At 53.1% G+C, this 11,587-nt stretch overlaps 1 protein-coding gene across 2 annotated transcripts in view; it reads right to left on the reverse strand.

The window, feature by feature from the left end:
• The window catches only part of PIK3R5 (phosphoinositide-3-kinase regulatory subunit 5), a 101,213-nt gene that overhangs the window by 8,692 nt on the left and 80,934 nt on the right, over positions 1-11,587 (reverse strand). For both annotated transcript variants that reach the window (XM_027774913.1, XM_006156402.3), the window contains exons 6-8: positions 5,348-5,417; positions 780-954; positions 10-96 (exon numbers count right to left, since the gene is read on the reverse strand). In XM_027774913.1, coding sequence (XP_027630714.1) covers positions 10-96; positions 780-954; positions 5,348-5,417 — 332 coding nt within the window. The remainder of the gene's footprint in view (positions 1-9; positions 97-779; positions 955-5,347; positions 5,418-11,587) is intronic.

The following is an 11,587-nucleotide window of genomic DNA, read 5'->3' on the forward strand; positions in this document are numbered from 1 at the left end:
CTGGGGGGCCTCCACTGCATCCCCGACGCCGGCTGCCAGCTCCTGTGCCTCTGCAGTCTCCGTGAAGATGTCCTCAAGCTCCGCCAGGGTCTTGGACTGGAATCCCGGGAGGAGACAAGGTTTGCTTCTGTGCCATGGCCTGGCTGCCTGCCTCGTCCAGCTCCCAGGCCCTGACCATGGGGAGCAATGACCCCTCTCCTCCCATCACCTGCCTCTACCCACAGCTGGCCAGGGAACCAAGCCTCCCCTACACCATCCCCTCCCCATTCCCAGGAAAAGAGAAAGGCCAGAGCCATAGCACTGCAGAGCTGGGAGGGGCGTCGGAGCTCCGCACTGCACCCGAGAGAGGATGCGGCTAATAATAGCTGACCTGTCTTTCTCGTTTATGAAAGAAATTAAAAAATAAAGTAGAAGAAAAAAAGATGAAGAGCCTGGGCTGACACCTGGATGACACCTAGCTGGTCTCATGTCACCGCATCACTGCGTTATCCCAAAACAAGGCCAAGCCAGGCCAAGAAGCCAGAGTGGGCCTCACTCCCATTCCCATGGGTGGCATAGGCCATCTTCAGAGGCACCAGGCATCGGCCCGACTCTACTGCCCAGGATGCCACCGGCTCTGCTCAGGACCCAGAATGCCAGGAGCTTTCTCCACCAGGCAGTCCTCCAGCCACGGCCTGCCACGTCACTCAGGGTGAAGGAGGCCAGTGCACCCCAGAGACTGGCTATGACGGAGCCTCTCTGGAGAGTGTTCGGCCAGAGCCCAGGGCCCGGGTGCGTACCTGCAGCATGCAGTGCAGGCCCGGGAGGTCACAGTGGGCCCCGAAGGTGGCCTGGAAGGCATGCAGGAGCAGGGTGGTGTAGGTGCTGTGCGGCGAGTGTCCGGGTGCACTCAGCTTGTCGGCCACGGCAAGGAACTCGGCCTGCACTTCCACCGGGTTCAGCAACAACACGGTGCTGGGGGCACAGGGACCGGTCTGGCACCTGGGGGTGGCGGCATGCCCAGGTGCAGCCACACCCCTCCTGCCCACCAGCGCTCCGCACCACTGAGCCCTGGGTCCAGGCTGATCCTGAGTAAGTGCCAACAGGAGACCCAGGGAGGGGCAGGGGACTTGAGGGTTTCTGTCCCAAGGGAAAGCTTGTGGTCTACATTTGAGGGTTTTCCCGTTGTTGTTTTCAAAGACCTTTTCAAAATTAAAGTTAATTTTTTAAAAATAAATTTTACCTTAATTTGACAAATATTGGCCAGAGAGCTCATGTGCTCACCAGAAAGAGACAGAGAGACAGAACAAGGAAGAGTAGGGGGGAGAGGGACCAGCAGATGCTGTAATGGTTATGTTGCTGGACTCCTCTGTAGTCCACCATGGTTCAAGTCCCGGACCCGATGGCTTGAAACATGCTGAGTGCGTGTGCGTGCGTGCCCAAGATCCCGAGAGGAGAATGGAGGAGAAGGGATTGCGGCGTGGCAATCTCCCGTGGGGGGTGATTTCTCACTTTCTGTCTCTCTCTCTCTCTCTCTGTCTTTCTGGCGAGTGCACGCGCCCTATAGCAAAATCTCTCTAACATTTTTTAAAAGAGGGGAGAGAGAGAGAGCAAGAGCACTCCCCAATGGGCCTTGTCACACCCGATCCCTTCTCCTCCATTTATTCATCTCGTTGGGATTTGACGACACACACACACACCTGTTTGGCATGTTTTCCAGTCCACTGGGGCTGGCTTTGAACTGTACGGTCAACCCTATGAAATCCTTTAGCCACTAGGCCACAGAGCTGGCCCCTCTTAATTTTTTAAAAGATATTTTTCTCATAGAGCATGTGTGCTCTCTGGAGAGAGAGAGACAGAGATAAGAGGGAAAGTGAGAAATCAGCCCCCAGGGGGATGGCCACACCACAATCCCTTCTCTTCCATTCTCCTCCCGGGATCTTGGGCACACAGTGACGTGCTTCTGGTGTGATTTTTAAGCCACCAGGTCTGGGACTCAAACCATGCTTGACCATGTGGGAGTCTAGCGATGAAACCATCTGCTGGTCCTTCCCCCTTAATTTTTATATAGACATTTTTTTTCTTATGGGATATCTAAGTGGATATAAGATTTCTCAAAAAGAGTGGGGCCATGAACTGAGGCTGCAGGACCCAGTGGGAAAAGCACAGTGCTCTGGGGGTCTGCCCCACAGGGTGGCTCCAGTTCCAGCCAGAGATCTCTGTGAGCCCGCCAGCAGGCGAGTGCCCTGGTCCAGGGCTGGCTGAGGCTGGGGGCGGGTCACGGCACCAGGACCCTGTTTGGGTGCTGTCTGTCTCTCTCCTCCTGTCTCTCTTGCTCATGAAAGAGGTAAGGGAATACATTTGGGAAAATAAAAAAGGGAGAGAGAATGGTATTTAGGTGAAGTGACTTCAGGCCAGGTGGCCATTTCTCGGGGGGACAGGGGAGCAGGGCAGCAACGTGCTATTACAGCGAGGCCCAGGACAAGTGGGACCAGAAACCCTCATGGTGTGGGGTGGCCTGCCCACGGGGGCCACTTCTCCTATTTAGCCCAAAGCCATGACGTGGGTTAGCATCAGACTGGTCGGGGAGCACATGCCCACCACCTCCTGCCTCCTGCCCGATACCCGAGTTCCCTCTTGGCGTCAGTGCGGAAACTTCTTTATCATGGTAACTGTCAAGGCTGCCCTTATATTAGGGGGACCATGGGTCCAGGGAGTAGTCCCATGAGGGACGACACCTGGCTGGTCTCACGTCACCGCATCACTGCATTATCTCAAAGCGAGGCCAAGCCAGCTCGGTGTGACAGCCACGCACAGCGTGACCCGCTCAAAGCCGTGCTCGTCCTCAGCTCCATGCTCCGACTCCAGGGCACAGGGCCCCATGCAGGGAGCGTTCCCTCCAGGTTCTGTGAGCATCTGTCCCAGAGCCAGGCCCAGGCTCAGTCACAGAGACAGGACGAGTCTATGTTAAGAGTCCCCATCATCGGGGAGCAATTCTCCCCAGCAGTGCCTTCCGGAGCCCCGGCCCCTTGCTGAGAGCTCCGTCACTTCTTCCATGGACTCGTGTCAAGCACCACCATGTGCGGGAGACCAGCCAAGCCCCGCCCTCACCACCTCGCATGAGGTCCTCACTGAAGAACTTACTGTTCACGATTTATAGATGATGAGAGAGAGACCATCTCCCCACCCTGAGCTCTTCCCACTACACTCTCTGTGCCTCACTGCCCTTATCAGGAAAACACCTCTTACAGCGTTAACGGGAGGGTTACATGAGTGACACGTGCTGCTCAGAACAGCGCCTGGAATGCACCTGTCACAAGGCCTTGGAGGTATCTTTTTTTTTTTTTAAGTTTATATCTTTCTTCCAGGAGTGAGAGAAGCAGAGACAGAGAGAGACAGAAGCAGCTTCCCCACTGGGTCCTCAAGCTGCAATCCACCCCCAGCCTCAGTGGGCCCTAACACATATTCAGGGAGGTCTCTGGATGTGAATCTAGAACTTTCCATGTGGGTCTGTCTTGAAGACATTTATGTTCACACAGCACCTCTGTCTGGTCCCCCGAGAGTATTTTTTTTATTTACTAAACTGCAACATTTTATGTCCTTTCTGTCTCTCTCATCATCCACCAAAGGCACTTTTGAAATTGTCATTCCAGTAGGGTGACAAATGATAATTGTACATATTGATGGGGCGGGTGTGATATTTCAACACCTGTATACGATGTGTAATGATCCGATCAGTATTGCATCTATCATCTCCAGCATCTTTGTATTAACCATCGTACTGAACTATACACTATAAAAAATAAGCCAGGCACATAAAGAGAAATATTGCATGCGCTTTTGCCTGCGAGGAAGCTAAGAAAAGTTGGTCTCGTGAGTGTAGACAGTAGTGTAGTGGTTACCAGAGAAGAGAAGGGGAAGAGGGGGATAGGGGGGAGTTTACAGATGGGTGATAGGGAGACGTTAACAGATACAAAATTGCAGCTAGTGAGGTTCTTTCCTTTCCTTTTTAGTTTTTGCCATAGGGTGCATGCACTCACCAAGAGAGATAGAGACAGAGAGAGAGGGAAAGTGAGAAATCACCCCCTGGGGGGATGGCCACAGTACAATCCCTTCTCGAGTCTCCCCTTGGGATTTTGGGCATGCATCCACACTTCGCTCGGTGTGATTTTTCAAGCCTCCGAGTCTGGGGCTCAAACTGCAGAGTGGGCCATGTGGAATCCAGCCGCCTGAACCTCCGCGCCCCCTGCTGGTCTAGGGAAGTATTTTTGTTTGCTTTTACCGGGAAGAAACTCAGAAGTCATTCTGGTGTGGTGTGAATGTGGAGTGAAGCTCTGGGACTAAGGAGGGCCGGGACGGGCAGTGACGATCCTGAGTCAGGGTCCCCGACTGCCAGCATGGCAAAGCAAGAAGCACCCCTGAGGGTTCAGGCTGCCAGAGGGCCCCGCAAATGGGCACCCCCCTCTAGCGCTCTTCACACTGCAAGGCAGAGCCCACGCGTGGGTAATGAAATCCCCTTGGGAAGTCACACCAGAATTTGTGTTTCAAATGGAATAGATCAGAATAGGCCGGCGCTCTGGCTCCGTGGCCCGGCGAAGTCTTGTTTCCCGCGTTCTTTCAGCGCTCTGTGTGTTCATGCGTGTGTACCAGGCTGGTGTGTAAAATTTAACGCTAAAGGCCGGGTGGTGGCACAGCAGTGACACAACTGGACTCGCATGGGAAAGGCCCTAGGTTCACATCCCAGACCTCCCCGGACGTGCCAGGTGCATGCCCGTACCCAGGCTGGCTGCGGCTGGGTGTGGATCGTGGTGTGAGGACCCCGTTGGCATGCTTCTCTCTCTTCATCTCTCTCTCTCCTTTTGTCTCTCAGATAATAAATGTATACATATACACACACACATACATATATATGTAATTTTTGGCCCTGGGCAACAAAGGCTGGAAACCGTTTCAGGCAGAAAGACAGTGGAGAAAGAGCATGGGCTTTCGAATAAACCAGTTTCAAATCCTGTCTCAGACACTAGCTGTGTGACCTTTGGGGGGGTGGGTGTTACTTAGGCTTCCTGGCTTCCAATTTCCTCCTCTAAAAAGTAGGGATGCAGCGAAGCGATTTACACCCAACCTCTGGAAAAAACTGATGCAGCCCCCTTAAAGACTCTGATAAAAGACCCTCAGCCTAGAAAAATGAACCTATGCATGAAATATCCCCAATTCCAGGGCGCTGCGGGTCCCCTCGAAACCTGTTTGTTGGTGGCTGGGGTGGGAGGGGTGCAGTGATAGAGGGAATGCCAGACTGGGGCGGTGGGGAGGGTGAAGCAGTGTGGGGGGAAGGCCTGGGGGGGTCCCTCCCTCTCCCAAGGGCACTCACACGGTGGAACTTCGGTGACTCCTGATGGGCAGGCCCTGCTCAGCCCTCACCAGGCGCTGGTAGGAGATTCCTAAAAGTCAACAGCAAAGACAGAGAGGTCAGGGCTTTGCTTTTCCTTTACAATCTGTCTCCTTGCACCGGGCGTCAGGCCAGGCACGGGACAACTGGGGGTGGGGGCGGTTTCTGGAGGAGGTTCAGGAGGGGCTGGAGGGTGAGCCAGAGGCCACCTCCCGGGGTGCCATCTACTCCTCACAAGTAACACCCGCCTCCAGCCCCCAAGTCAGTCCTGGGCCTCCCTCGGTCCTCAGCCTCTTCTGTCCAGGTCTAGGGCAACCTGGCTGGAGAGAAAGGGACGCGGGCTTGAGCCCAGGCCAGAAGCCTGAGTTCTGTTCTGGCTCTTCCGTGTGGCTTTGTGTGGCCCCTTTACTACGGCCCTTGGCTTCCCCCTGTAAGGAGCAGATTAGATCAGGGCCTCTGAGGCCTCTGACAGGCTCTGTGCCCCAGGCCCCTCCTGGCCGGCCCCATGAAGGTTTACTCTTCAGAGAGTGGATGGCAGAGCCTTATGGGAGGGAGAGCCTGGGCCCAGGAGGCTGCCGAGTTGTTTCTGGTCCTGTCCCTGCTCCCCTCTCGCAGCCCTGGGGGAGAGCCAGCATCCCTCGGCCCATTCACTCAGCCTCGCCTTCGCTCCAGCCGGGCCAAGTCTCCCACCTCCCTGCCTGCCCCTCTGCGTCTCTGCCTAGTGCCCAGGTTCCCTCGGGACTGTGGTCTCTGCTTGAACATTATCTGCACCCCAGCTCCCCTCCCAGCCCACACCCCCTCCCCCTCAGCCCTCTCTCACCTCCCCATCTGACTTCAAACAAGCTGAGAAGAAGCAAACCAACAATTTTCCCCCCTTTTTTCTTTTTAGAGAGACTTTTTTTTTTCTGTAGGGTGCATGCACTCACCAGAGAGAGAGACAGAGACAGAAGTGAGAAATTAAACCCCAGGGGGATGGCCATGCCACAATCCCTTCTCTTGGAATTGGACATACAGACACACACACACACACATACCCCTGATGTGAGTCTCAAGTCACTGGATCCGGGACTTGAACTGCAGTTGACTACGTGGGAATCCACTTCTTCAAATACCATGCTACCTGCTAGCTCCTCCCTCTTTTTCTTTTTTAAGTTTACTTATTTATTTATCTCATAAGCAAGAGAGATAGAGAAAAAGAGAGAGACAGCACCCCAACAGGGTCTTGATGCCACGATTCATCCCAGTCTCAGCCACCTCCAGATCATGGACATGCACATCTGGGAGGTCCCCAGATGTGAACCTGGAACCTTCTCACGTGGGTTGGTTTCACAGAGTGTCGTGTCCCTCTGCTATGCCACCGTCGCACCCGTTTCCCCCTTTTCTTCCTGCAGTTGACTCAGTTCTGCAGCTAGGAAGCCACCCTTCACGGTTCCACGCCAGCCACAGTGAGGAGCTCGCTCTTTGAGCCAGGGCTGGGGCTTGGGGCCGGCTGGCTTCTTGTCTCAGATGGAACCAGTGGTAGGGAGTCCCTGGAGGGAGTGAGGCCACAGGAGACGGGGGTGAGACTTGGCGTTTAGCGGCAGCTCTGAACCGAAGGCCACAAGTTTAATTTAGTAAATGGCAGAAAATGACCAAAGTTTGCTATTCTTGCCTATGACCTAATTGCTTTGATTGCTGGCCTTTTGTAAGATGTTTATTTTATGTAACTGTCACATGTTTGGAAGTTAAGGTTATGTCTATTTTGCCAGGAAAGTCCCTGGAACCGTGGTTATTACAATGAGGACTTGGGGCACCACCTAGTGGCCACTCTCATGCATTACAGAGAAAAGCTCCCCTCGCCACCCTCCCCAGCGCCACCTGGAATTCCCTCTTTACCACCGTGAGACAAAGGGACACCCCCAGGGTCGTGAACCACAAAACACACACACACACACACACACACACACACACACACACACACGAAAATCTTCTCTTGGCCTTATTGTTCTTTCTTTTTTTCATGTTTTTAAAGTGGTAACCCAAACCCTGCTGGCCCCCTTTCTTCATCAACATTTCTGCTCCTATTTTAAAAAATTTTAATTGGGACCAGCGGTTAGCATAATGGCTATGTTGCTGGACTCCCATGTAGTCGCCCACGGTTTGAGTCCCGGACCCGGCGGTTTAAACTCACACCAGGCGCGTGTGTGTGCGTGCCCAAGATCCCAAGAGGAGAATGGAGAAGGGATTGAAAAAAAAAAAAAAAGAAAAAAATTAATTTATATATATATATATATGTATATATATTTTTAAATGATTTTATTTTATTTATTTATTTTTAAAATTCACTATCAGACATGTGTGCTTACCAGAGAGAGACAGAGAGAGAACGAAAGAGAAAAAAATGAGAAAGCAAACTGCCAGGTCTGGGACTTGAACCATGATCAACCATGTGGAAGTTTAGCACCTTAACCACTACTGGGTGGTTAAGGGACCACCTGATGGCCCCTTTATTTATATTGTCAAAGTTTATTTACTTCTTCCATGAGAGTGAGAGACAGAGAAAGAGACAGAGATAGAGAAAAAGTCAAGTACCTTCTACGGGGTCTCACATCACAATCCGCCCCCAGCCTTCCCAGCCAGCCAGGATCATGGGCACGCATGTGCCCACGTGCGGTCAGTCAGAGAACGACCTGTGACCTGTGCGGTCCACACCCTGTGCAACGTGTCACGGAGCCCGCCCTCGGCCTCTCTTGACCCAGAACATGCAGCGAGCCCAGCTTCAGGGAGCAGTGGGCTGTGAGGTCACTCTCCCTTCACTCAATCCCTCTGAAATGCCCAGGGTCGGCTTCCAACCCCACTGCCCTCCTGAGGCTGCTGTCCCGGGCTGACCCATTTCTCAGTTCCTAGGCCCCAGGCCTCATCGCCACTCTCCCTGAACTTTGTTTCAGGGTGTTTAATACTGTTGAGAACCTTCCTCTTAAAACTCACGCTTCTCCTTTCCTCTCCACGCAGGGACATTGTGTACCCTCTGAGGTTTGTTTTGTTTTGTTTTGTCACAGGGTGTGTGCATTTGCCGTAGAGAGACAGAGGACAGAGAGAGAAAGAGAGAGAGAGAGAGAAATCCCTCCGCACACGGGGGATGGCCATCCCATAATCCCTTCAACTCCAGTCTCCTCTCAGGATCTTGGGTACGCCCGTACACATGCCCGATGTGATTTTCAAGCCACCAGGTCTGGGACTTGAACTGTGGTCAGCCACGTGGGAGTCCAGCACTTCAGCACCACATACCTGCTGACCCTGACCCTCTTGTCTTCCTACGCCCGTGTACCTCAGGATACTCTGTCTGATGAGGGGATTCCAGTGCAGCAGGAGCTGGCAGTTGCTCCACATTAGCTACTCTGGTTGCATGCACCCTTCTGTTTGTCTTAGTTTGCTGCATTAATGGGGGCTGCTTACGGGTGCACCCCAGGGGGTGGGGGGAGGGAAAGAAGAGTTGTTCTGGGGGCTGGATGTTCAGTACTAACCATCCAAGATACCAATGGTCTCACGTGGAGTATTCGATCATCACATACAACTCCCACCCCTGCTCCAAGACTCCTATCAAATCCCCTCTTTGGCCTCTCTTGGTAAGGGATCCCACTGTTTATCGTGGCTGTGGGATTTGGGGGGCGGGTAACGGGTTGCTGAGCCAGGGCCTGAGCTGGGAACAAATCAGGAGGCTGGACAATCCCTCGTGGCTGATCAGGGTTTGAGTCCCAGCCTCAAAGACTTACAAGCTGAGCGTGTGCCCAAGATCCTGACAGGATGGAGAATTGGAGGAAAAAAGGCTGTGGGTCGCCCAGGAGGGCCTGCTGTGGGTGCCTCTCTTCCTCTCTCTCTTTCTCTCATAGACAAAATAAAAATAAATAAATAAAACTTAAAAGAAGAAAGAAGGAAGAAAGGAAGAAAGAATGGAATGGAGGGAGGGAACTCGGCACTGTGGAGGGGGATTTTGATGCGATAAACTTCTGTGCGCACTGGCTCTTTGAGTCGGACTTAGGAATTGAACTGCTGGGGCCAGCAGGTGATGTGGTGGTTAAGGCGCTGGACTCCCACAGGGCCAACCACAGATCGAATCCTGGACCTGGTGGCTTGCTTTCTCACCTCTCTCTCTCTCTTGTGTGTGCATGTGCCCTATAGCGAATTAAAATAATAATAATAATTTTTAAAATAAAATTAAATACATCATTCTTTTTTCTTTTTTTCTTTTTTTTTTTTTAAGAGGTTTTTGCCATAGGGCGCGTGCGCTCACCAGACAGACAGAGAGAGACAGAGAGACAGAAAGCAGGAAATCACCCCCTAGGGGGGATGGTCACACCACAATCCCTTCTCCTCCGTTCTCCTCTCAGGATCTTGGGCAGGCACGCACATGCACCCGGTGTGAGTTTTAAGCCACCGGGTCCGGGAGGCGAACCGTGGTCGACTACATGAGAGTCCAGTGACATAGCCATTACACTAACTGCTGGTCCCCATCATTCTTAAAAAGTTAAAAAAGAAGAAGAGAAGTCATACTGCCAACTCCCATTTGCCAAGATATGTTGAGGTTGAAATGTCTCCCGGCATCCTGCAACCCTGACGGGCCGTGAGTTTTGCTGGTGGCACCCGGGAGGCCCTGGCTGCTAAGGGAGGTACACGGCAGCAGGCCCAGGACCACCCTCACTCTCCCTTTCCCTCCCCCCACAGCAGAGCTGCGTCAGGAAGCCTCGGCCAACATTTGTCCTCTCCCTCTGATCTTAGATCATGCCTTCCCTGGGCACCTTAGCAGATGGGAACGACTTTCTGGGACTGATGCCTTAGACCCAGACTGGTGCAAAGACTAAACACAAAGGCGGCCTGGGTTGTCCTGTCAGGTCCTGACCAGTGGAGATGAAGAAGAGCCACCACTCACCGTCCAAAGAGGTGAATCTGGCAGCCAGGTGGCCAGTCAAGACCCTTCCGCCTTGTTCACCTATCTATTTTCTTTTAAGAGATCTTTGCTACAGGGCACGTGCGCTTACCAGAGAGACAGAGAGAAAAGTGAGAAATCACCCCTCACAGGGGATGGCCACTCTGCAATCTTTTTTCCTCCATTCTCTTCTCAGGATTTTGGGCACACACACATACACATGTGCTCAGCATGATTTTTCAAGCTGCTGAGTCTGGGACTCGAACTGTGGTGGCCATGTGGGAGTCCAACGCTTTAACCACTATGCCCCCTGCTGTCCTCCTCTTCCCCCCACCTATGCTTGTTTAAAGTTGCAAGTAGGTGGCCATTCTGCACAGAACAGCTGACTGTGAAGGTTACAGACTCCTGAAAACCAGTGCTTTTGTCATCGAAAGGCCTGGCCTTCCATTAATGGCAGCCCGGCGTGTCGTCCGAGGCTGTTACGAGGTGCAGCACAGTGAGGCATTTGACTCAGTGTCCTCTCCCAAGGCAAACCCTGAGACTCCAGAGACGACAGTGAAGCAGACACTAGCTGTCGCAGTATGGCAGTCCCCGAGGGAGGCGGTGTGGAGTCATTTCTCCATATCTCTAGTCAACATCAGCTCACGGATGACGGTTTGCCCCGATCTCTCTCATCCCCTGACAGGCGGCAGCAGGCTCCCAGCAGCTGGGGCTCTCGCGCTTTCCTCCCACCCTGGGGCCCTGTGCGGCCCCTTCTTGCTCTCCCTCTCTGGAGCCCCGGGTCTTACAGAGGCTGGAGGAATTGTGGCCCTGAGACCTCAGCAGATCCCGGGCAGGGGCTGGGTGCATGAGCAAAGGCTGGGGGGCATGACAAGGAAGGCCTGACTCCCTGATTCCAGTGGAGAGAGGTGGAGGTGAGAAGGGATGTGGTTCGGAAAGAAGAGAGTACCAGGGGCACGTGAATCACCAGGCAGACTGGACATGAGTTGTGGAGTCAATAGGTTAGTGATTAAAACGACACATGCTGCTCCGGACAGATGCAGTGACCCTACAGAAACGCCTGTGGGATGAGGTCCCCAGCTTGGCAGAGTCACCAGGATGAGTGAAGTGAGATTGGCCACACCAGCCCTTTCGTTACCCTGCTGAGACTCACCAGAGATTCACCCTCACAGGACCAATTTGGGGGCAGATGCTTGCTGGAAAGAGAGAGAGAAAGGGAGAAATCACTCCGCAGGGGGATGGCCACGCCACAGTCTGTCTTTGGGCACACATGCACATGTGTCTGGTGTGTTTTTTTTTTTCTTTTTTTTTTTTCTTTC

This window comes from Tupaia chinensis, unplaced genomic scaffold (genome assembly GCF_000334495.1).
Source record: "Tupaia chinensis unplaced genomic scaffold, TupChi_1.0 Scaffold000493_1, whole genome shotgun sequence".
NCBI classification, from domain to species: Eukaryota; Metazoa; Chordata; class Mammalia; order Scandentia; family Tupaiidae; genus Tupaia; species Tupaia belangeri.